At 34.8% G+C, this 27,969-nt stretch overlaps 1 protein-coding gene across 2 annotated transcripts in view; it reads right to left on the bottom strand.

Moving 5' to 3' along the window:
- Positions 1-5,906: 5,906 nt before the first annotated feature.
- LOC124167522 (major facilitator superfamily domain-containing protein 1-like) overlaps positions 5,907-27,969 on the bottom strand; it is a 32,887-nt gene continuing 10,824 nt past the window's right edge. Inside the window, exons 10-13 of one of the 2 annotated variants that reach the window (XR_006866704.1) lie at positions 27,321-27,423; positions 25,863-25,995; positions 17,660-17,864; positions 6,819-6,905 (exon numbers count right to left, since the gene is read on the bottom strand). Coding sequence is in view for 1 of the 2 variants with exons in the window: in XM_046545459.1 (XP_046401415.1) it covers positions 6,849-6,905; positions 25,863-25,995; positions 27,321-27,423 (293 nt within the window). In the remaining variant the exon portion in view is untranslated. Of the gene's footprint in view, positions 6,906-17,659; positions 17,865-25,862; positions 25,996-27,320; positions 27,424-27,969 lie in introns of both variants that reach the window. The other variant, XM_046545459.1, reaches the window with a different exon arrangement.

The following is a 27,969-nucleotide window of genomic DNA, read 5'->3' on the forward strand; positions in this document are numbered from 1 at the left end:
TCATTGTGCCCCCCCCCCCCCCAGAACAAAATCCTGGATACGGCCTTGCTTGTGCCTCCCCCCCCCCCCCAGAAGGAAATCCTGGATCCGCCCCTGACTTCTACTATCTGTAAATTATACATGCAATCAAGGGCGTACCGAGGATCAAAACTAGAGGGGTGCAATTCGTGGCTGTTCAAGTTATAACACAGAAAAGGTTAAAGAAACTAAAATTTCAAGAAAATTATAATAGCACTTTATTAGTTTTTAAAATTGTTTGCTCAAAAATAAAATATTTTATTTTAATTACATGCTTTATACTAATATCACCTTTCTTTGATTGAAAGAAAATATGTTCAAAACTTTCGCTGAGAGCTACATTCACTTTCGCTTCTAGAGGGGGGCAGTTCCCCCCCTCCTTCCCCCCCTAAAAGCCAAAATCGCAAATGTCTTTAATGAAAATAATATTTTTTCAAGCAAATAATTTTTAAAACTAATAAAAAGCTGTTACAGTTTCCTTAAAATGTTGGTTTCATTCACCTTTTCCATGCAATAAACTTAGGTACCTATAACTTGAACAACCATGCCCCCCCCCCCTTAGTTTTGATCCTGGGTACGCCCATGCATGCAATTATAATAAAACTAAACGGAAAATGGTAGTGTATAGATTATTTTAACTCTCCTTCATCTGAAAATATTCTTTTCCTGAAGATTCATCCTTCCTATCGATGTCACTTGCAGAAATTGAACCACAATAGATTATGATCTGGCTACCATGGTACCCATAAGGTTACCATGGGTACACCCAATGGAACTGTGTGGCTACGGGTAACTCTGAAGAAACAATTTGATGTATCAACAAAATATTTGATAGGATTACTAAATACGACCATAAGAGAAACATACCAAAATATCTTCACAATTCCAAGCAGAAAGTTTTCTGTGCGGAAATAGGGTGGTTTCCTATTATTTTTTTATTGCCTAAATCGAAAGATTATTACTCCTGGAGTACGTATTTCACGCTTTTATATTTTTAAATGACGATATCTATTAAATGAAAAGTGAAAATATTCAAGCGCGCGAAAACGCGACGCGTAAGTATGAATGCCGGGAAATCTCTCCGCGTGACGTATTTCTGGTTCCCGTTGCCGCCCTGCGAGGTGACCTTGAGGCGAGGCTTAGCGCTGATACGACGCAGGCTGCTAGTGGGTAGCCTAGTACCCTGCTGGCTGGTAGCGCTTGGCTTAAATAAGGATTATTAATAACTTATCAAACGAGGAAAACTTTCCGACCTTAGCCAGTTTTAATAAATGATTATTAAGACATGTTTCCCTGAGCTCTGCGCCTCATGCATGCATTGGTAACCTCAGACGATGTATAACTCCTATCTTCTCCTATAGAAACTAGGTCCCTGTGACGTCACGTGGAGTGGCATCGCATGGGCGCCAATCTGGCCGTTTTCAAATGAGGATAAAAATGGACCATTGCCATTCGTCTAACCCGGTATTTCTAAAACAAAATAATTTGTATATTATGAATACACTAACAGTGGGTAACGAATCGCAATCAATGCCTTTCGTTTTCTTTGATGAAGGAAACTACCCTATTGAGGATCCCAGAAACCAAGGGGTACATGTGCAATTTCTATAATTTCAGAGATGAATTCAGTCATTCATTTATATTCCTTTGCCACGCAACATTGTGTACCCCACCAGCCATAAATTATCTGCATTTACCACCAAAATTTAAAAAATGCACTCGTCCCCCTTGGCTTCTAGGATCCGCCATTGGTCATTCAAGAAAACAGGGATAGTAAGAGGTAAATATGGTGTATAAATTCGACAATTGAAAGAGCAGAGTCAACATTTCCTGAAAGACAAAATAGTCTTAGATTTTGGGAGTTTAATTGTAGATGATAATTGGTAGAAAATGTTGCTTACATACCTGCATAGTAAATAAGGAAGGAGTCAGAGTTGAGTGGAGACTCAATTATGTACTTCGGCTGTCAGCACCAATATTTGATTCTTGCATTTACCTTTAGGTCTGTCTAAAAATTTTCTAGTTGACAATTGCATAACCCAAGAATATTTTCCAATGATCAAATGCCAAAGCGTTGAATCACAGATGACTACACTGTGAACAACTATATCGCTACCAAGAGCAGAACATCAACTTTCCATTCAATTCATGGGAAAGCGTTCTTACATATTGAGGAACAGCTTCCAATATAAATGGGATAGCTCATTTATTTCATCTGTATTTCTTGGTGGAAAAACAAGTAAAATGACAATGTTTTCCACATATATGTATACTTTCACTATACAGGCATCCCCCGAGTTACGTATGTCTCGACTTACGTAAATCCGTACTTACGTAAGCGATAACCGTATTTCAAATAACTACGTTAATTTTCGAATGCGAGCGCGAAGAAGTAGATATTCGCTCGTACAACCTATGGTAGAAAAAATATCGAATAATTATAGAGTTTTTTACGTGCTAAAAATAACAAAGTGAACCATTTTTGTCATTCCTCGAAGGAAATTTCATTTATTTCTGTAGAAAAATTGCTTATAAATCCCAAGTCAGCAATCAACGTGAAAATTTGCAGTTCTAGCGATGGATGTGGTGGCGTATGTGGTTGCGCTCATTCCTGTGCGATACAACTTGTTATACAGCAATCTCTGAAGCGCCAACGCAAAGGTTCGACTTACGTAAATTTCGACTTACGCATAGTCTGCCGGAACGCATCTCTTACGTAACTCGGGGGATGCCTGTACTATAGTATTGGGTAGTTCATGTGCATTACAACACAATTGAGAACCTGCTTTTGGTGGAGTAAAAAGGGAAGACTTTTATGGTGATTGAGAAGGCCACAAAAATTATTAAAGGAAAGGATTTTAAATTATTTCGTAAATAATTTAATGAGGAAGCCCCAACGCATGATCTAAAGATCAATTAAATTATTCAAGAGCACTACCTTGAATGCCATTGACACTTTGATCTTCTTGACCTGGGTCTTCTTCATTAATTTTGCAATTGACCACACATTTTTCTCAGTTCCTCATGACTGTTTTTTCTAGAAATATCAACAAACATGGAATGACATGGAGCAACTTGCTATATGTAGCAAAAATAACACACTTAAGCCATAACGACGCTGTATCTTTCAAAATTTTTATGCAAAAATCTGAGTCAAAAGATAATTTGATGCATGCAGATTGAGTCCAAACATTAGCATTACTGACAAAGCATCAGAGAGAGATTAAGTTCAAATATTACAGGGCTCTTGCCAACTTTCTACTTTCATATAATTTGTTGTCTCACACGTGAATTCATGGAATCGACTAAACATAATGAAAAGTAAAACTTTGTAATTCCACAAAAATTGAAGGGATCAGGTCAAGAGAGTGCCAACAATCACTTTTGTCCAAATTGGATTGGCAAAAAATACAAGAACCACATCAGTTTAGCAAGGATTTAACTTATTACGTTATTAAACATTTAAATATATATGTAGACTTAATACTAATGTGTTGAAATCCATGGTTAAATAATTACAAAGATTTATGGATTTAACAAAACTTAAAAAAGTTAATACATACCTCAAAAACTAGAAATGACTATAAATGTAAACTATATTAGGTGTGACATAGGTTTCAATGTGGCACGATGCATGTGATGTCCCTAGATGATGACGTACCATCTCAAAACCTAGGTCGCTCTTTAATAAATTGATATGTAATTACTAAGTTTTACTTTTCACTATTTCTATTTTACGAATATTCCTGAGTATTCCCTCATTTTCCAGCCAAAATATTCAAATTTCCCTGACAATCAAAGGCAACACACTCAAATTTTTTTTAAATGCACACAGTATCGAGGTATACTTTGAAACAAGGTCAAGAAAAAGTAGTAGCACCCGAAATATTGTAGTGCCAAACCAGCATTACTTCTTTTCACCCAGCCAGGATAGCAACAAAACACCTACCTTATCCCTCAAATGCAGGACGTACCATGGGTTCAGCCATGATTTTAGTCTTTTACTGTGACTCAGGAGTTTTCCTGAACCATAATCCAATTTACCTGAAATTTCCAAGACTTCAAGTCTCAATTTTTATCTCTCTGACCAACATGAACCCTATATAAATATGACCCATGTCTATTGAGCTCTTCATCTTGTTCATTTTTTCAATGGTTTTGATAAACCTGCACCACCTGAGTCCTTTCTATTAATAACAAAAGTTCCGACCATTCCACAAAAATATTTAATCTACAGGGAATACAATAAATATTTGGCAAATAAATGAGGACTGCAGTCCATGCGGACTACACTATTCTGTTACCACAACATATCTTGCACTTCACAAGTACAGTAGATTCCGGTTAATCGGGACATATCGGGACTTGTCCACTTTGCCCCAATTAGGCGAACTCTCTTGTATATGGGCATAAAAACTTTGAAATGGTTGAAAGAAGGCTAAAAAATTATTATAATGCAATATAAGTTTATTAAAATATTAATTTGATTAATAAATCAGCGAATTTAGTTCATTTATTATCATTTTTAAGAATTATAACGTTTTCCTCAAAAATATTTTTCACAGCCACGGGCGACGCTGAATGAATGTCTATTACTAAGTCCTATTAAAGAAAAGTCCTATTCTCTTACTGATACTATAACAACCCACTTTTCAAAATAAAAAATCTTTTGAGCTTTCAAAATAGGGCAAGAATAGGAACATTTGTGAAAAATAAGAGTAAATCAAAAGAGAAAAATAAAAAAAAATAGTATTCTGAAAACAAATACAGTGCAACCTCGTTATAACGACACCCCACGGTGCACTAATAAACACTCGCTATAGCGAATTGTCGCTTTACCGAACGTGGAGCAAAAAAAAGCCAATATACCTGTTGCAAAGAGATATACAGGAACAGGAGTGGTGCGGCGACAGATAAACATCTATCCGATAAACGTAAGCATAAATCCAGACGGAAGGCGATGTTTTATTGCATCACTAAATTTCCTTACTCAAATAACGACTAAGCTTTCAAACAATTTATAAGCGCCGCACTGAATAATAATCATGCAAAGCATTGTTTCGTCAATCATTATATTTATCGAACGAAAGTTTACCACATAAATTTTAGACTAAGCACTCCATTAACCTCATTTCTAACAGATCGCTAGCAGTTACAAAGGTTAAGGAGTCTTAATGAAAGTCTTCCGGCGGTGAAACCCTCGCTATGGCGAGAGCCAACACCGAAAGGGTCTCGTAAAAATGAATTTTTTAACACGCTTATTATTGGGTCAATTGACGGTGCATCGGCTATCTCTCATAATAGCGGGGGTGTCGCTATAGCCCGTACTCGCTTTAACGAGGTTCCACTGTATTTAATTTCGTCGCAAGTATAGAGTCTATGTCGCCGACTCTTGGCCCAATAAAGCGGCATGCTGTCCCAATTAAGCGGAGAATACTCTGGGATATTCCTCTATTGGGTTCTGTTCTTCAAGATCTGCCCCAATTAAGCGGCTGCCCCAAGTAACCGGTGGACCCATTAAACGGAATCTACTGTATAAGGCGTTTATCTTTAGTTCAGGTGCAATGCAAATTGAAAATCCCTAGAGTAAAAAACCCATGTGATTACTATACCCCTTTGCTTCAAAGTATTAATGTTAATAAAACATATAGCAAACCCTCACTGCAATTTTACAAAAACCAGGGAAAATTATGCCTAATACCACAGAAGGGTTTCCGAAATGCAAAAAAATAACTAACACGCAATGAACATTTTCAAGGAAAGGAAAAAAATATTAATAAATGAGAGATTTTTTTTGTAAATATTTTATGTCAAGGCTAAAATTCACACAGATGATTTGGTTCATCGTGGCTCCTCCTTCACATGGGTAAGGATATTTTTCCAAATTGACAATCTTTTAAGTCATTCGAATATACAATATAATACCAAAAATAGTATCACAGACATGACATGCTGTTCAAACCTAGTTCTTATAGGAGGTTATCACATATGTACTACAAAAGACACTTGAACATTCACACATGCACACCAACACAAGAGAGATGTTTTTCTCTTCAACATACAAACGACATCCCTCCTGCAATTCTCCCTCAATAATATCCACGCATATAATAAGATAGATATCAGATCAAATAAATGCAAGGATTATATTATCCACTATAATCCCCCACTGATTCTCTATTCTAAACTATTACATTAGCAACACCTGTACATAAATGATACATGAGACTCAATAAAGATAGTATCACATTTCCATTTTTGAGCCCCGAAACGCCTGCAGGGCAAATTGAATATTTCGAACAAAGAAAAACAAGGGAAATAATTGAAACTACAAGTTACATACAATAATATAGAGAAAAAGAACTACAATGGAACCAAGTAATTATCACACACATGGAATAATTTCAATATTAATAAACATTGGTGAAAGATAAGGCCTCATATGACTCTTATGCATAGAAGACAACACAATTACTAAAGGGTTTTCAGAAAAAAATATATGAACAAAAAAAAGCTTGCTAATGAATCATTCCAAAATATTATCAGTACATATACCAAAGGAAAACCTAAATTTGCCAATCAAAAGAATCAACAGTGATTTAGAATATAATAGTCCTACAAGTAAACATTTTCATTCATTTCACCCACTCAATTAATACAGTCAAATATGCTCATGAATTACCATTTTATCATTTATATATAAAAAAATATTGAACAATACTCCCTCTGTACATCTTCTTGGGAGCTGAAAAATGACACAGTTTAACGAAAAATACTTTCAGCTCTCAAAGTACACATTTGTAACAATTTCCACATTGGGCGAAGCTCGATTACCTCAGAGCACGATACGCAAGGCCCTTTAAACTGCTATTGTAGTGAGGTGGCAGCTGCAAAGTAAACCAACAAACACAATGAGGTGAATCATTCAATGGTAAGCAATCATCAATGAAAAGATATCATAAATAATGTAAAATTAACACTATAAAAAATATAAAATTAAGAGATAGACTATAAATTCAAAAGTAAAAGACATGAATAACTATTCATAAAAGAAAACATATAATAATTAAATACTATTAAAACATACACCACCAAAGTTTAACAAAAAAAGATAAACTACATATAAAATAGAAAAAAAGATCAAAACTAACAGAAATTAGTTATAAATATTAAGTCTTTAAATCCAGTTCTCACATTATCATGCCTGTAAGTATTACTAGCATACAGCAAGATCATACAAATAGATACTACTAATGCACACAACATATTTCCAAATAGAACCTGACTACACCCACTAAGGCTTCATCCAAATCCATCAGTAAAAATACTAATAAGAACCTAACACACAACCTTCTCCACAAACAACATTTATGCAATCGTTTCCTCATTTTGCAGAAGACCCTAATTCTCAGACAGCACTTTACGTAAAGGTTACACTCAAGTGTAAAATCATTGAACTTAAAGGAATTGGTGATATGACAAGATAGTATGAATCACAACAAACGCTAAGAAAACCTTGATACAAAAGCATTTCAATTTCAAAAAGGCTACTCATTTTGAAATTTTCAAAAACATACACATCATTTACCAATTTGGTATATATAAATATTTCTCCAACTAAGAACATATCAAAATTTTCATTTTATAAACAAGTTTACTCTTCCCCTAGCTGGTTAAACAACTGCCTTGATAAAATTTATAAATACAGTAGAGCTTCGATTATCCACTCTAATGGATGTTTAGTGTAAACATGATCAAAAGATGGAAAATTCATTCATGATACTGGAACAACTAACAAATAGGATTCATTCCGAAGACTTGGTCGTAGGTCGTATATTCTGACTGGATGAACTGACTTACATTTGCTCTATGAAGTAAATACAAATAATTTTTAAGCACGATCCTATAATCTAAATTTTTCAAGAACTTTAGTACTAATGAATTAAAACAAAATTGTGAGAACTTTTACCCACAAAACAAAAATCGACACGGTATTAATTAATGGTTATTTGCATTATCTAATGAACTTCACAGTTGCAAGAAAGAGCTAACTTATTGACTTCAAAGAAGGAATTCGGCACATTTTCAAAAGTCATTTTCATAAATAATTTTGGTCCTAACTTTGGATGGTCATAAGTCAGACGGTCGCCAGTCAAGTACCTGCATTTGCTTATCTATTTTTATATTTTCTCCGTGCCATGCTTTCTCTACTTTTTTGTGCCCATTCAGTGGGTAAGTCAGTAACTTAAGTTAATTGAAAAACGGATACTCGAGGCTCTACCGTAAAGTATTACTCATAGTATTATTTTCCAAATTGAAAAGGGGTCAGTATGACAGGCTTCAGATACAAGTACAGCATGGGCATTTGCTTCCTATCAACCATTAACTAAGTTCAGTATAAAAGGGTAAGAATATATGTATCTTACAAAATATAAATTCTGAAAAAATTGCTTTTCACGACAGTTGGACTAAATCCAAACATCGTAAAAGGGTGGTATCCAAATACTGCAGCACACTACATTTTTTACACATACATATGTATTCCCAAATGACCACTAGAATGAAATCATTCTTCCTCACAAAAAGTACACTTTACAAAAACTTCTTAGTGCAGAAGGTAATTTACTTTTTTTTAATCCCCATAAGTTTAGAATCCCAACACAATATCAACAACTAGCATTTTTGTGATAACAACAAAGCAAAAAAAACGTAAAATTAAAAAATTACAAGCACATATCAGGGCTATGGTAGGCTTGCCTACAAGAGTAGGCTTTTGAAGGGGCTCATTAAACTATGTATGTATAATTGGTAGGATAAAAAATTAATATAATAAATTAATAAAATTGCCAGGAAAAATTATATAGAGTATAAAAAGAAGCCTAGAGAAATATGCATGAGATGATTTTTGGGAGAGAGAGGTAGATGATTCATTTTTGTGAGTTTAGCCATCTAGTTTGGGAAAGAGAGCTGCTAAGCCATGAGGAATGGAATCTCGATGCCATGGTAGAGATTAGAAAGAAGATCTTAAAATATCTACAAAATAAATTGAGAAAATGGGCTAAATTTCTTGTGGGCAAAGATTCACACTTAGTCCATCAAAATAGCCACTAAGAGGCAAGTTGCAAGGGGCACTGCATATTAAAAAGGGATATGTAGCATGTCAGGTTTAATATACAGTTGAAATAACCACATCTCTTAAGTGTGATATCATCAGCTTAAGCTAACAATGCCTGTATCTTTCTCATTTGATGTAAAAAAAATTTAAAAAAAATAATCAACTAAACTAAAATCATCAACCGAAGTATGTAAAAAGTACTGGTAAAAGACCTCTAGAATTATAGTAACATTTTCTCCAAAGAAATTGCCGGATATCAGCATTGATTACAGTTCAGCTTGACTGAAACATGAAAAGCATTATTATTGGTCAGTTTTTTCTTGCATAGTAAAGTAGACGGTAAAGATAAATAATAAAATTAACATGGGGACAATTATAGAACTTCCTCATCTACACATAAATTTAAGGCATATTATGCAGTTAGGTACTTAACAAAAATGAAAATACCTCTCCCAAAATTCCTAGCACAAATATCATATGTTTTCTTTGGCTTCATTGCTAATCAGTCAAAAAGCAGTTACATAATTAACATTGAGAATATATCCTATGGTTTTTCCTATGCCATGTCATATTTTAAGACAGTGAAAATTACTACAAAAGCATGGGATTCATAATGACTTGGAAGCCAAAGCTTTTGTGAGTACTCCCTAAATGCATCACTCTGAAAGTTCACAGAGTAAGTATACAACTTTGTACCCCTGAGATAGTTAGGATTGGTCATCACTAGAAATGACAATTCAGCCACAAAGACAAATTTCAGCAAATTATACAACAAATTACCCCATTTAACCAATACCATTTTCAAATGGAATGGGCTTAGCCAAATATACATAAGTGGACATAGCATACAATAAGATGAGACTAAAACCTTTGATTTTGAGACAATTTGACACTATTAACTTCCCTTAGAATTCACTCAATTCAATCACTCTTTCACGTACATGAAATAAAAGATAGAACAAATCTATGACAGCTGATGACAAATGATTATCATATCTCCACAAGCTTAACGCAGAATAATACTGAAAAAAAATTTTGACTTAACATTCTGAGGAAGATTTCCATTTCAGTAAGTATCGCCCTGGGAAAACACCACAGTGACATAATTACATACAACATTCATTCCGTCCCCTTGCCTTTTTTTGGCACAGCAGGGAGACGTAAATTAAGAGTTCTATCATCCTCACGCCAAAGTTCTCATTCTAAGGCTATCGCTGTCTCCATCACAGTCAGATTCTTCGCTTTCACTTGGAATCTTAATGAATTTTATGTGCTTCCTATTATCACTCCCACCAAAAGAATTCCACAACGATCCGAGCCAACCGCCTGGATCGCTTTCTTGTTCAATCATTTCCTCCGTCGTCCTACCTCTTCCGCCCAGTGGCAAGTGTGCCGAATCACACTGAGGCCTTGTGTGTGTACCTCGAGCGGTGGGGAACGGCCAGCAATTGCCAGAACTGTGCCCGGTTTCTCTGGATCCCTTTGAGGGGGAAAAAAACCCCGCCACCAGACCAAGTTCATGAACGTGGTTTCATAAGACTATGAGTCAATTACGACATTCATTGGTCAAGCTCCCAATCACTCCCAACCGAAACATGTAGTTTTCAGCATGGTGCAAAAAAGGAGTATGGTTTCCATAGAGGAATGAAAAAGGCACAGCTTGTATTTTGGCATTTCCTCAATATCGACCAACATCATTTTTCGCAAATTCTTTGCAATCATTTCAAGTTTCTTCAGGCAAAAAGTGAGAGCAACCATCTCTTGCTCATGCTAGTAGAAACACCAGCTAAACTGTGGTGACATACTAACCATTACAGAGGATAACCCAAAAAAATTAGCTGCACCCTACGTTCATATTCAAAAATAGGAATAAGACTTAAAAATGAAAGAGGTACTTTGAGTTTTCCACAGCATAAGCAATACACGAATCAAAATATTAACAACCACCACAGAATGCCCAGTGAATGATAACAGAGAAGCCTTTGACCAGAAAATGGGTCATGACCATGACGGAAAACTTTGTAGAGTAGGCCAAAGATATGTCTAGCCGAAACAAAAATTCTGAGCTGTGGCCCAAAGTTACAAAAAAAATTAACTATATAAAAGAGTTTAACTTTCTTTCCCCAACCCTATTCATTCCAGAGAATAATATATAGTGCCAAAAAAAATTGATACCTTGATCCAGACAAATTTGCAAGAATTTTTGCAAAAATACCACACTTAACTTCCTGGCCAGCATTACGCAATGCAACCATTCTAAGGCAACGCAGACCATCCATACTACATTTTCAATGCCACAGGGAGGCAGTGACATTAGTTCCCCAAAAAATTAACCCAGATCTCCCGATTTGCAGTTGAGTGCTTTAGACAGTTAAGCTACCATCTTTCCCCTACGTGGAAATTAATGGACTATATCGGACAAGGTGGTCTGGACTGCTGAGCATATTATGCAACTAGCAGCCCAAATCATGCGCACTACGCCACAGCCAGAGAGCAACTCTGAACACTAAGCGGAGTTCGCTGTTCACTAATTTATGTATACCAGGCCTAGCCAAAGTGAAAACTTTTCCGAGTCACCAGCAGTAGTGATGGGCACTGTGCGAGTGAGTCAGTTAAAATGAGCGACTCAGCAGAGCTGTGAGGCAAGAGTCTTATTTGATAAGTCGCGACTCCCTCCGTGCACACTGTGCGGGTTTGAGTCGTGAGCGGTAGAAGTCAGCTCCCTGCGCACACGACTCCCTTCGAGCACAATGTGCGCTGGAATTGTGCGAGACAAAGTCAAGACTGCGGTGCTCACGACTCCTTTTGCACACACTAAGCGTGCTGTAGTCGTGAGCGATAGAAGCCAGACTTTATTTTAATTGAAATAATGATTAAATTAGTATAATTTTGTTGTTGGTTTTTAAAATATTTTATATTGTAATTAAGGAACTCGGCAAATTAAATTTCCGCCTGTTTATCAAAAACATGTCCTATTGTATTATTTAATAGGTCTGGCCTGCCCAGTGATAATTTCAACGGCCGCGGTATATGCGCAACGATTCCTTCCACAAGCATTTTTCATGTGAGGCTCATCGCAGGTTTGGCGGGTCAAAGGGAGCACATGGCACTTTTCGCGGGTAGCCCACTGCTCACCTTTTTATGACGCTTGAAAGATTCTCCTGATTAATTTTCTGGGCATTACTCTCAAGAATCGCTCAAGACCTTGATCATAATTCTCTCTCCTGCATGTCCCATGCATCGTGAAAGAAAAATGGTGGAAGATGCTCGTGTAAAAGTTTTCGGTTACGGCAAATTTATGAAAATAATACGAGACAAAAATTAAAATTAGTTCCAACACAAACAACGAAGATTAATCAATGAAATTAATTATGAATTGTTAACATGATCATGTAGTTTTGGAGAGAATATTTTGTTCCAACAGAATTTTTTTAAATTGCCGTCATCCATAAGCACAGGAGATGGAATACATTTTCCATCTTCCATGAAAGATATAGCATATCGGCAGAAATGTTTCCTCAGTTATATCACCTATTAACCCTTTTACTGCCAGCCCATTTCAGGTGGGATGTATGAAGACTGCCAAGGCTATTTTCTGGAATTTGCAACATTTCAGATTTCAAAATTTTTCAGCAACTTCATTTTATTAAATACATCTAATTTTTTTCCCCATTCTTAAGAAATAATTATATCTTATAACCATAGATAGATTATGCGGGTTTACTTAAATTACAGCCGTTGAAAACGCCACAATCACGAAAAAAAAGTGAAATCAGTCGGGCCAATAAATCAGCCCCTGGCAGTTTTCGCTCAACCAGCGCGGGCCGATATATCGGCCCGGTGCCAGTAAAAGGGTTAAACATTTTGACTATGCAATAGGTGATTGATTTGAATACAATTTTTCAAATTGTTATCTAATGTTGCATTTTAAACGTTCGTTCAGAAATTCCCCCCCTCACCACTTTCCCCTCTTCCCCTTTCTTCCACTCCCCTCTTGCCCCCTACCCTTAACCTAGAAGTGCATTGCTGAGTCGCATTGTGCGAGCAGCTCTCAGGAGTGTGCTATGAGCGGTGAGGCAACTCCACAAAAAGTCATTATGCCATCACTAGCCAGCAGTGCATAAATTGTGCGAATATTTCCGTAAAGTTTTCACCATGGCTAGTCCAGGTATACTTAAATGAGCTGCACGATCTTGGAGTTGCATCATACGTAAGTGCTTCTCAGGAAACTTGTGCACGGCAAAACTGCGTGGTGTGGTGTTAGGCAATTTAGTTCCCAATGACAAACATTGGCGTGATGCATCCTTGCTAGCTACTTTCCTCAGATCAGTGATCACGCCCCCATGCAACAAGCAACCACTGAGGCTTGGTTCTTGGAAACCAGTTATTAAGATAGAGGAACTCCCAAAATTTGTTCAGAACTAGAAGGCAAAATCTATATTTCATCATTGTTTTGCACTTTGGATTCCCAAGACTTAACTTTTTAGTTGTCATTCACTAACATGCCACACAGATACCGACCTACCGACATCTGGAAATGCCTCATGTGTGCAAAACATGGAAATGGAGAATGTATTAGCTATTGAATAAAATACCAATGTATGAATATGCACCTAAACTAACAAAGCATTTGAACTCAAATGCCCAAGCCTAACTTACATTTGCACACTAATTTATGTAAACCTATCTTAATCTGACCTTTACCTGGAAATGTCTATTTCAACTAGGCGGAGTACCACAACTGCATTCAAATTATTGTCCACTTTTCCACACCAAGTCAAGTATTTTAATTCAGGAACTCGGATTCAATAGAAAACAAGGGATCTCATGGCTGATCCCACATGCATAATTGCACTTAAAAGAAACCTCAATCATGCCTCTTCTAACACCTATCGCATAACCAACCTAATTAAATTTTCTCATGTAAAGCACAAAACGTATTTATTATTTCATTAATCATGCAGTTCCACCAAATACCTTCAGAAAATTTCAGCGCATGGACTTAAATTGTAATAGGAACATTAACAATTGACTTATGTAAAGATTTATGCATAAGATGTTTCACTAATGCACACATTTTTGCCATACGATACCCATGAAACAGGCCATTATCCAATAGAATATGTCATCACATTAAATTTAAAATTCTGAATGTGGAAGATACAAAGTACCACCTTTATTCTGAAGTCCCTTAATACTCAAAGATAATTGAGCATAATTTTGTATACTTCAATAGTGGAGATACGAGAATTAATGATAACACCTAAACATACAAAAAAAACTCCACAGATTATCTAACTAGGAGTGTAGAAATACGAGAATCTCAGCTGCAAAACAGTGCAAAAGAATCAACAAAAGATAGTAAGGAAACTCTTAAGATGATATCAGTGAGGGGAGGATGAGAAAATTATGCTTGTATTCAAAATAATGATAGTTTTTAAGATGTCACTTCTACTTAAATGAAAAATAAATAGACAAAAGCTAACAAAAATATATCCTCAAAGGAACTATGAATCTACATTTGAAAAGAAAGCTATACAGTGAATTATGTACTTCTTCCTTCCTTTGCTTGTTTTTGAACAACTTCAAGCCTTCAACAAAGCATCCTTAAAAGTCACAAAGGAGGCTACAGCATTACTTGCCTCTCTTAAACTGAAAATGGAATAAAAATCTAAGGTGAGAAATGCTTTCCGATGACGAATTAATGATTTTAATGAATTTTTGTAAGTGAGCAGACAAACAAAGAACAAAAACAATAGTAAAGCTAAATGAAGCAGCCTTGATTTCTGAGCACAAATCAAAACTAAAAAAAAAAAAAAATTCTCCACCTTCTGAAGTTGAAATTCTTTCCCATACGGAATAAGGTATGCACAAGCATGTACTATACTGAGCCAGATAATAAAATGTACACATTTCTTTATGATGTAAGAGATTGGGACCTTGACGCCATGCTTTGACAGATTACTTAAACATGTAAAATCGGACATAGGTACAACTTGAGGAAGAAAAGTAAGTCATAATGCGACCTAAGATAAGATCTTTGCGATTGATCCTAATTCAAACGCACTATTTCCTCCTTTTATGAGAAGCACTACAAGCAAGTGGCATCAAGTCATTCCACCCTTTTATGTACAGCCGTACTCTCACATACGAAAATTAGCTCACACTGTCTACCAAGCAGAGGCCACACATGGGAATAACATAAGCCTGAATCTATTGCATCATTTTTAATCACTTAATTGAATGGTTATTATTATTTTCTCTATCGACAGAACAATTTGCAGGATAATAATAATGATCAAAAGTTCCTGGATTTTAGGCCAAACATACAAAAAAATTCCACACATTATCTAACTATGAGTGTAGAAACACAAGCATCTCAGCTGCAAAACAGAGCAAAAGAATCAACAAAATATACTACGGAAACTAATAAGTGGATATCAGTGACAGGAGGATGAGAAAATTATGTATTAAATTATTGGCCTAAACTTCTGGAACTTTTGATCATTAATAAATAGAGGTCAAGACAGGAAAATAGTAATAATAACATCATTAATGATTACATGTGCCCCCAATTACGTTCAATATATTCCAAAAATGCATTTAAAAACACCCATTCCCAGGTAGGACTGGAACCCACAACCTTTGGTTTAACAGGCAAGGACTTAACCTCAGCACCACCAATGTCAGCAATGTGATCAAACACTCAAAGACCGCAAAAAATACTGTTTTCATTCGTCCTAACATGATAGATAGAATATGGAATTAGAGGAATTGCTAAATGATGCAATTGACTAGACTTTAAAGGAGTTGAGCAACTAATTTTAAGCAACAAAGCTTTTTAACTCCATTAATAATTAGTCCAGGGTTGTAAGGCCACTTAACACCAACCAAGAGCTGGTACATATGTGAGAATTTCACCTGGAATTGAAAGTACTGGCAATCTTCCGATAATTAGGCACAAGTATTGTGGAGCTACAAGCAAATTTAGAATTAATCTGAAAAAAAACCTTAACCAATTAATTATGTTAGGATAAAACTTAACCATACCTCAACCAGGCCAAAGACACTGGAATTAATTAAAATGATAAACCTCGGAGCATAATTGACTCCTGCAGAATACCTTTTATGCACCAAATATGACTTCATGCAAAAATGTTTTAGCACTATGGAAGAAACAGCTGAAAAACAATTCATTAATGCTAACAGATAAAGTTTAGCATGGTCCTCTAAGGGACATTTTATGATGCCGAGTTGGAATTTAGCAGAGAATGAAAACCAGAGTTAACGAATTCTTTCATTTTTAGGTAATGAGCTTAGCGAGACATAATCTTGAACTACTTTACTAAGTGCCACTTCAAAATATTCCCAGGTTAGGACTGGCTGAATCATGATCTAGTTAACACTAACCAGACATTATAAAACTGCCCCTTAGAGTGATAAAAATTCATAAAAAGTAACGTCTTCAATTTAAAGAAACATAAACACTTCAATCCACAAAAATTAATGCCATCTATGAAAAACCATTAGTAATTTCTAATCAAACATATTCTTAGAGAAATCAAATCCATTACCAGCAGGAGTAAATGCATTCTTCACGATGCTGAAAGAGTTGCTCATGAAAGATAGTCATGTACAGGAAGTTAAAAGATGACTAAAAGCCAACTCTCCCTAGATGAAAACATAAAATCCCTGTCAGAAGGGGTAGGAATTCTATGCATACTTAAGATTTTTTAACAGCAGTCCAGTTCCAGTTTAAGGAACAAATGTGTTATGATCATTTACTAGGGAGTCTACAGAAGAAAATTAAAGCAGATCAAATTGGGTTTTGGAAAGAAACAGCTGCAGAGCATGCTTAAATCAAAAATAATTAAAGTAAAAAATAATGGCATTTTTCTTTAAAAGGTATGCAATTGAACAGAAGGAATGCTTTTCTAATTTGTTTAGCTCATAAGAAAACCTAAGCAGTTGATGCAACACTATCCCTTTAATGGTTGACTAAGCTTGAAGGATGAAGGCTAAGAGGATTACAGAAGTCCTTTCTCAGAATTGAATGATTTTTCCCCATTAATTTTTATGGGCAGAAATCAATGCTAACCCATCACATATAAGGAATTACCAGATTCTCTACACCATTATAGAGAGTTATTTCAGACTTAATCTGGTGGAATTCTAAAGTATTAGCAAATTAAAAGTAACCGACAATTTTCCACAAATACTTTAATTTAACTTTACATTAACTGATTTAACAATATGTATTTAAACCACTCCTACAGTGAAATTTAAGTATTTGCGGAAAATTGCAATAAAATCTTAATTTACTATTACCTTGGAACAATACTTCTTGAGTGGATAGGATGTACTTCATCCTTCCACTACCTGTTTATATTGCTCCCTCTAATAATCCCAGATCACCTTCATCACCTTCCCTAGAAAGTATTGTAGGGAATTCTCTATTCTCTGAACTGTTTTTATCACATTCTTTTCTACACAACAATCTCTCTTGGAACCAAAAAACATTACTACCTTTCTTTTGATGACAATTCACCGCCCAGCAATATGTGCTTCCTTCGGCGAGCTTCATATTCCCTTTCTGTGTCACAAATGCATAAAGTCTTTGAATATTACATTTTCCATAACTTGTAGGTGAGCTAATATATCCTTTGGTTTTTAACTGTATATATGATGGGTAATGTAATCATTGTCAAGCTCTTATGGTACTGTGTCATGGCTATAAAACAAAAGAAAGCATGAGAAACGTCCAAAAAATAATTAGCTGCTGTTTTATGAAAGAAACAGTAAACTAAAGATCTAATTAAACAGGAAATCAATAGCGTAAAATAAATGTTAGTAAGCTTCTAGTGTTTTTATGTATGAAACATTCACCGTTTTCACAGAAAAACATGATCATAAAGACAATGCAAAGAGTAAGGTATATTTTACAGTATATTTGTTAGTTCCCATTAGCCTTAAGCCTTTCAGTGATAATGTACATTAAAGGAAGCATTAAAAGCAGCAAGTAGCACAGCTGAATATTTAAAGACAAGGTTTTTGCCACACTTAACACAGATATATAAATACCTAATGGTGAATACCGATTAGGTAAAAATCATTGTGATACAAAATGTTTGCCTTAAGCGCTGTTAAAGTATTTCAATTTTATGTCAGCAAATACAGAAAGAATCTTCATTCGTGGAAAGACTGATTTTGTTAGACAAAAATATTTTTAACTTTCTAGTAAACTATTTATTTTATGCAAAGTCCAATATGTAAATTGTATGATGATCTATTGCTTGCCATGAAGCAGGTTTACAACATGAAAACAAATACCATGATTCTAATAACTACAGTGGAACCTCGATCTATTGTTCTCGCATTCATCATTCGCCTTTCCTGGTCCCAAATAAAGTCCCATGCAGACAATATAATTTTTTCCAGCATCTATCGTTCCCTGAAGTTTCAGTGTACATTTTCTCGCATCCATCGTTTGACAAAAATGAGAAAAAGTATTTACAATGTGTCATTTGTGTGTTTGAATCTTCCCCATGAGATGGAACTACCATAGGGAGAAGCTTAGTGCCGTGGGATAGTGACTACGTAGCACATTTCCCAAAATCTGATATCCCCCTCCCATCAGCCCTAGGAAACCCCTCCGACGCTTTCTATCCGAAATCAAACAAAAGGTCCCAACTCGCGCAGGGTTCATATTATGAAGACCATAAATCAAAAACTTCAAAAGAAAACATCAAGTCACAGGAGAATAATAGAAACCTGTTTCACCCTTCCCTCTTTTTCCCCCACTGACCTTTTTCAGCTGACCTGCTTCAAAGTTCCGCATTTCTGGAGGTCAACTGCTGTAAGGTCATCTATTACGCTACCTTGGTTTGACAAGGTTCTAACCGACATTTTTGCAAAATTTGGTGCTTTCACTCAAGATAGCTAAGTTTACGTTTCTCTATGTGTTGCACCGGTTTTTATTCCTCTATGTAAAATAATAACAGATTTAGAACAGTGACAAAGTTCCAACTGCAAGGGGAAAAAACTAATATTTGGTGTGACAAGGTTCTAACTGCATTTTACTTATTTTATTACTCATATAAACATGTAAAAAAATAAAATAAATAACATATTTCCTTAAAGTAATAATTACTAGTGTATCTAGTGGATCACTAGTGTATGTGCCAAAAATCAAAAACAAATTCCTATTAATAATAGAAATAGAGCAGTTTAAAACTTTGACAAGGTTTTTCTCAAAACCAGCTGAAGGTCAGTTAGAACCTTGTCAAGCCAAGGTAGTGATTAGTCCAAAAGGTGTCCAACAATGACTTTTGATAATTGATATTACACCTTTATTGGATTGAAATATTAGTAATGAGCTTCTCCAAAGTTGATGCATTTTTTTCCGAAACAGATATGAAGTTACAATTTATGAGTTATGCTATAAATCTCTCTTGTCACAGTCACAGACAAAGTGATATTTTCTCAGAATATTCGGTTTTACCCTGCTAACCATTAAAATTCATCTGCTTATCTGGTGAGAATTTTCAAAGATGGACTGAAAAAAATTGAGTAAGAAGAAAAGAATCTGGGGGAGAAGCGCGTGAATATTGCAAAACACCTCGGGTTGTCCACTAGTACATGACAGTAGGAGTGGGGGTAGACCAAGCTACCTATTGAAAACGAGAAGTTGGATGAAGCCAAGTATCATATGGCCTTGCTACTGTAATGGCGTTTGAAAGATAGGAATATACACACCACACAGAAATCCATCATAGCAGTATAAATACCGAGACATTCCCACATTGATTGTTTTCCTGCATTCATCATTTTTTTCGTCCACCCCCTTGAAAAACGATAGATTGAGGCTCCACTGCACCTAAATTCATTGCGTACAAGGAAAAATATCTACTCCTTTCAAGTTTTCTTCCATTTTTTAAGAAATAATAATCCATGACCTAACTCAATTGCCGAAAAATTGTAAAAAAAATTAATTAATGACATTATTCATTACCTTAAGAGTAAAAATCTCTTCGAAGCTACCCATTCCATTCTGCCTCAACCAAAGGAGTTCATAAACCAACGCTTCCCATGTGTCATAGGTTTGAATGCATAAATGATCTAATTTGATGGCCAAGGTATAGTAATGATGACAAGGATTTGTACCAAAATAATTTGTGCTCAGGCCAATTTGAAAACTTTTTACTTGAAACTTTACTTGAAGAAAATGAAGGCTTTAGACTTAATCCTGGTAGAATCACTGGTGAAGAAGCTCCGTGCATTATTTCAGGTAGTATTCATAACAAACTGACAAAAAGCATGTAACAAAAAGATGAAAAAATGAAAAACAATGTCATATTCTCATTGGTAATTATTATATGTAATTTTGTGGCATGTTTTCAGAATATCATCAGTTTTGTATTATATACCTTCAAGCATAGAGGTAAAGCTGGTTAAAGCTTAGACTGATTTCTGGGAAGATAAAAAGAATAGCAGCGTGTCCAGTCAATCAAAGCAGAATAATTCATGCATAATTCCAGATTTTCCAGGGAAATTTTACAAAATTCCAGGTTAATCTTGTATGATTACTGCCATGGATAAGAATTTTAAAACAGACAGAATTACTTCAATACTTATAAATGATATTATATTTATGAATTTACAAGGACAATGAATAGATTAGTTAAAACACATTGTATTTAAAATTTAAACTTATTCACTGCAAGCCAAGAAGCTGTTGTGCTGACCTCCCAAGTAGATGTTGATGTCACCTGGAATTCTATTCTTTATGTTTTTGAATCTGACTCGAGTCAAAAGTGCTACACATTTTGATTCTGTTGTCTAGTCTTATAAACCACATTTCGATGCAACTGTAACAATTCTACTAAGCTACTGCACTTAAAATTTCGGCAAACACATTTTAGGCGATAATATGGGTGTTGAACTGGAAAATTTTTTTTATGAAATTAATTCAAAATAAAAGATTTTTAAATTCCAGGTTGGAGAGAAATATTCACGAATAATACACACAAAGCTCCAGGGACTAAAAATTCGCACATAATCTATGATTCTCCTGGTTTTCCTGATCACTGGACACCCTGATATGCTGATTATCACTTGAGAAGGTGACAATAACGACCACCGCTCACAGGATAAGATGTAATAAGTAGAAATAATAATCTCTGATCCTGTGGAGGGGGAGAGCCCTTGAAATGCAAATGACTTGATTCACTACTAAAACAAGCAATTCTCACAGCCCCTAGAATTACCAATCTTTTAGGTAGAAATGAACAATATCATTTGAAATATTAATTTGAATTAATGTCATCCAAATATTCTGTAGCATCCAAGGATACGATACGACAGGAGGGAGAGTGGGGAGTTTTTCATGACCTTCCCGTAAATTACATTCTCACTTAATCTTCCTGGTATTACCTTGCACAACAGTGAATCTAGGGTGAATTAAGAAAAACAACACTGCCAACTAACTAAGGTTCCAAGAAATAGAAAGAAAGGGGAAGAGAGAAACCGGGCAACAGTATAATATTTCTCTTATGAAAAATACCAGTATAAAACACCTCTTCAGAGATGACATTTTTTCAGAGATATGGCCTACAAACATTCCTAACAAAATAGTGGCGACAGTGACTAGCCATTTTGCACGCTTAAACAGTGTAACAGTTTTTACAAAAAAAAGCCCTGATGTTAACACCCACAACATAAAATATTAGAGCTCGCATTTCCATTCAGAATTTGTCCATTGATAAAATATTCGGAAAGTAAAACTTTGCCTTGAACATCACATAGCTAATAAGATAAAATTGACCAACATTAGAATGACACATAATTGCATGCAACAAGATGTCTACATTCCCCTGGAAATTACCCTGAAGTTGAGTAACGCTCCAACCCCAATGCAACCCTCCCCAACCAACTCGTAATAGCAACCAAATAAAAAACAAAATACAGTGAAACCTCGATATAACGACACCCCACGGTGCACTAATAAACACTCGCTATAGCGAATTGTCGCTTTACCGGAGGTGGAGCAAATAATAGCCAATATACCTGTTGCAAACAGATATACAGGAACAGGAGTGGTGCGGCGACAGATAAACATCTATCCGATAAACGTAAGCATAAATCCAGACGAAAGGCGATGTTTTTTTGCATCACTTAATTTCCTTACCCAAATAACGACTAACTATTCAAACAATTTATAAGCGCCGCACTGAATAAAAATCATGCAAAGCATTGTTTCGTCATCATTATATTTATCGAACGACAATTTACCACATAAATTTGAGACTGACCACTCCATTAACTTCATTTCTAACAGATCGCTAGCAATTACAGAGGTTAAGGAGTCTTGATGAAAGTCTTCCGGCGGTGAAACCCTCGCTATGGCGAGAGCCAACACCGAAAGGGTCTCGTAAAAACGAATTTTTTAACACGCTTATTATAGGGTCAATTGACGGTGCATCGGCTATCTCTCGTAATAGCGGGGGTGTCGCTATAGCCCATACTCGCTTTAACGAGGTTCCACTGTAACAACAAAAATAACGAATTCTGTACCTGTAGATGTCGCCTCTGTGACAAAACCGGTCGTCTTAAATGAATTGTGTGAAAAAGTGCCAAACCTTTTTAATTGTTTAACATTCTACTTGATGAAAATGAAGGCTTTGGATTTAAGTCTGGTAGATTAAATCACTAGTGAGGTAACTTCATGTGTTATTTCAGGTATTTTGCAATAAACTGACCAAAATCATATATACCTCACCAACATTAGTCAACTAAAATGAGAGGCTTGATAAAAATTCGGAAATGAGGACTGCCAGGAACCAAACTGAAATCGTAGCCAAAAAAACCTTGAACCGACCCTGCCTCAGTTTTCAAAATTCCATGACAGGAATGACAGACATGAAGCAACTATTAAAGGAAAAGTTTGAACAGAGTATTATAATCTCAGGTTAAAGCCTATGACAACTTAAGCACCAACATTACCATTATTCTCCCATGAAAGAATACCTGAAATGTTGATGCTAAAAAGAGGTATTTAAAAACTTTGTAGAAAATTAACGTCATCATTAACTACATGCAGACAGTCACCAACAAATTACTAATTGAGATGAAAAAGAGTTCTATAAATTTCCTGCCTGGAATTCACAAAATACCAAAAATCACAAAAATCATGTAAATATGATAGCTGACTTGCTTAGCCCACTCCTTTACACCTATTTCCCAGGGTTATCACATTCATACTAGGGTACCTTCGCAGCCATGCATATTATTCACATAAACAATAAATCATCCCTCTTTAGATAAAGAGAACCATATCTCAGTATTGGCCTGAATGGAATGTATATCTGAATGGAAAATAGAATTTGACAGTGATTTAAAGAGGGAAGATCTATAAGAGAATTATATTTTACCCCACAAGAAGTAAGTGTACACTTATACATAAAGAAACACCAAGACCCAGAATATAACAGCTAGGCATAGCTCCAGCCTCTTAGATAAGTGGCAGACCCAGAAAAATGACACCAATACCATGAGTTCAAGTCACCACATGATTTCTCCAAAGTCCAACATCAATTGTTGCCTTGACTAAAACTAAAATAAATTTGTGAATTCAAGAAACTACTCAACTCTTCCCTTAATATGACTGTATAATCAAACCAAACTCATGCCCTACTAATGCAAAATAAAATCCTTGTTCATTGAATAAAAGTAGACAGTTAATAATATCCCTACTTAGTGTGAATACATCATGTACTATCATAATTGAAGACCAGTAACATAGCCTCTCATTAAACCTTCCTTGTAGTTGGGTGTCTGCTGGAGTTTTTTAGGAGGATTAACTTTTCATGATGTGTTATATCAATGGCATCTAATGCCAAGAATGTAAACTTGGCCCTAAATGGAAATATTGCATGAATTGGGGATGTATAGTCAAGCGCAAATGTTATGAAAAAAACTAAAATCATAATAACACAGAAATGTGATTGCTGTGGAAAAAATGGCATTAAAAAATACTAATCACATAATTATAGGCGATATAATTCCCCATTAGCCAATCAAGTGCCCTTAATATTTACTGGTAACTTTTTACACTATAATACACATAAAAGAATGTGGCTATTTTGGATATCCTCCATGAATGCTGACGATATTCATCTGAATTTGAGGTATTCACATACATTTGGCAATAAATATTCTAATGACAATTAATGTGAAGCATAAATGATAACATAAATGAAAGCAAAGCCACAGGATTTTGTCAACAATCAAACATTGAGGATAGGGATGTTAGAGAGCATAGCAATATGAAATTAAGGAAAGAAAGAAAAGCATCCAATTCCACACAAGAATTTATCACTTAAAAACCAAAGTATAATAGGTAAACCTTCACAATGAAAAGTTACTTTCCCTTAAATGACAATGTTATAAGAGATGAATTAATGTGCAATGTAAGTATCATGGGAAATGTCAAGTCCTAAATCTGCCTTATTCAGAACATAATCCAAAGATAACTACGCAAATGTGCATTAAAAAAATACTGTATTTATATGCATTTATAAATGAAACATTCATTTGTAGCAGTATTTTATAGGTGGCATCTATTTTAATTATAATATTAGTCATGACACAGAAGTCACTTTAACAAAACAAGTTCAAATAACACTCAATAAGGAATCAAGGGAGATAAAAAATAGCATATAATCCTTCCCCACACATTGTTAGAATGTAACATATTGCTAATATCAGATTAGTCAAAAAATACAAGGTTGACTTGATGTAACTCTCAACTCAATTCCTCTATCACTTCATGTTTTCACGCTGAAGTAGTTTGTCACTAACACAACTACTTCTTCATCTAATACAAGTAAAATGATTAAGGTTAAGGATGGCAAATGTTAAAATACAATACCTAGAGCTACTATTATTTACAAAACTATCATCAATAACATTCTCTCCCTAAAAGCACTTCCCCTTCACTTTCAACTCATGATACAGGAAAAAATGCTAAGTATAACCTCCAAAAGGAGCAAACCCTGTTTTTATTGGCCACATAGATAGCATTGGGGAAAACCAATGACTGCATATATGCATGGTGGTGCAATTTTTTTAAAGGTTAAGGTAGGAGACAAAACCCTGTGTTAATAAGGTTTAGCCAATAGGCATTTTAAATAATTAGTAAGCATGCCAACATAAAGTTATAAGTTTTACAGAACAGAGTTATTTCTCCAATAAAAAGCCATGCCTAATTATTAATGCTTGAATGATAGAGAGATATATTCCTTTTATTAAAACACAGGAAATTAAATTAAATCAGTAATTATTCTAAAAACTTCTGTGCCAAAATCGCCAGCTCATCATTAACTACTTTTACCCTTGATAAAATTAAAATAATGGATTACGTTTAAGCAAGCCTCTCAAATTGTTCCAATGCAAACATTTTCTTGGCAGTTGAATAAAAGAAATTTTGAGGCCAATGAAGAAATGAAACAGCTTGTATTCAAATCTCAAAAGCTACCATTTTTGCTAAATTTATTTTTAAGTTAAGTTATTGAAAAAAGACAAAAAATCATGAAAAACATCCATCCAAAAAAAAATTAATAGACTTGAAGGCAAAGCACTGTAAGAAGATGAACTTGCAATTAAGACTCAAGATGTTACAATGTTTATAATTTTAACTACGAGCAAATCTTACATCCTTAGAAATACTTACATTGGCTCCAATTCTAGATAGGTATCTATTTCTTATGTGGAAATCCGAATGTGGCTGCAGCAGATCATGTGGGGTAACATCCGACATTGATCCGGAAGCAAGCAGCTTCTCCCTTTCTAATATTTCTGATGCTCTAAAATTTCATAAACAAACAATAAAAAATGTTTTACTAGCAGTCAAAATTCAACAGAATACACAAACTTATTTCGGGAAAAACTATATCTCCTATGTTTGGGAAATTCCATGTCCCTTAGCCACATTTTGCATTTTATTTTGAAAACAAAGAGGAAAAACAAGGCACCCTTTTCCACGTGCCTAGTGCCTTATTCAAAAATGGGAGGAAAAAAGCAGAAGGCAGGTAAAGAGTTTAGTTTTTTTTTATTTATAACTTAATTTATACAAATTTATATTAATTAATATTAATAATAATTTATATTATTTTATTATTTATAACAGGACACACTATATATGACAGAACAAGTGTAGAAAAGTCGTAACCAAACAGTAGTGGGTTCATTTTTTAAATTAAAATACATGCACCATAACAAAAAATGGATGCATATAATGAAATATCAATGATTCTTACTTATTTAGATAGCATTTCACAACACCGAATAATCAAGGTACCATCAACTACACATGAATTCAGAGACTGAATAATTTGACCAGTAGATTGAAAGTTTCCCAGATAAGTCATAAAGCTTAAACAAATAAACGTCAATCCTTATTGACATCAACATTAGTAACAGTCATTACTTATGTGACCTCATCAAGAATCTGAAGTAGAATGTTGAAGTTCTCCAGCATAAAGTGAATTATACCAGCAAAGGATTTGAGAAAATACCTGAGATATTTCCTAGCACTCCTGAACTGCTACCATAGGATATTCTACATGAAGGAAGTTATGAAAAATAAGCATATATCTCCATTTTTTTTAAGTCTGCATGCCCTCTTAACCATTTATGGCTAACCTGTCCTTTAACTAGTCTATGATTATGATCCTTGATTTACACAATGCTTTTTACTCAATAATATGATTTAAGAATACATCAGTTGAAAATGAATCAACTGGCAGAATCATGACATAATAAAAGGAGTTGGGCACCTGAATGAATGATTAGCACAATAAAGTTCATACAATTCCTAAAGACCAGTAACTGTACACTACGCTTTCCTCAACATCGTTTGCTGAGCCAGAAATATAGTCAAGTGAAAGGTCAGAAAAGAAAGTAACGTAACAATTAGAAAAAGTCATAAGCTACTTACATAATTTAAAAATAGTTATTTGGGCTTGAAAAGGTATGATATATCACAAAAGTGGAAAAAAATCATAAATTAAGATTAAGAAAAATAATCAACTACACCAAATTATGAATTTGAAACATCCGATTAATGCCAAAACAATAGATTGGATAAATAAGTAAGTAATTGGTAAATCAGGATGAATGTAATACTCACAATCTGTTACGTTCATAAACCTCTCTCTCCCCTGCAGACATGTTAAGAATTCCAGTGGACATTGAATCTAAAATCCATATCACAACAGTTATAACAAGAGACACTGCAAAAGAGTGCAAGAAAAATCAACATTTAGAAATATGGATAAATTAAAATTGGCTAAATAATATTTGACATTACAATCCTAAAAATGACAAAAATTCAAATAATTACAACAATTAATGAAATTTAAAAATCAAATGTGAAGATATATAATATCAGTATTCACATCCTTAAAATACCAAAATCATTTATTTTAAATACTGATAAAAACCATTAAAGTCACATACAATGGAATGCAATGCTTTCCTCATTAAGAGAAGTAATTCACCAGTTGTTGTACATTTTTATGGAGGCAGGGACATCCACAATATGCACAAGCAACTATTTTATTGTTTTGTGCAACAACAACAGAAAATGATTTGTGGTGGGTGGAGTTCATTGTCTCTACAAGGACTCGTAATCTTCCAATATGTGAGCCATGGATTATAAACAAGGATATTATAATAACATACTTAGAAGTCCATGAATATCATGGAGTGCCTCAGATATATGACTAGCCATCATTGATTGAAGAAAAAAATAACCCAAGCAGAAGTTCTACAACCAC

This window comes from Ischnura elegans, chromosome 11 (assembly GCF_921293095.1).
Source record: "Ischnura elegans chromosome 11, ioIscEleg1.1, whole genome shotgun sequence".
Lineage (NCBI taxonomy): Eukaryota > Metazoa > Arthropoda > Insecta > Odonata > Coenagrionidae > Ischnura > Ischnura elegans.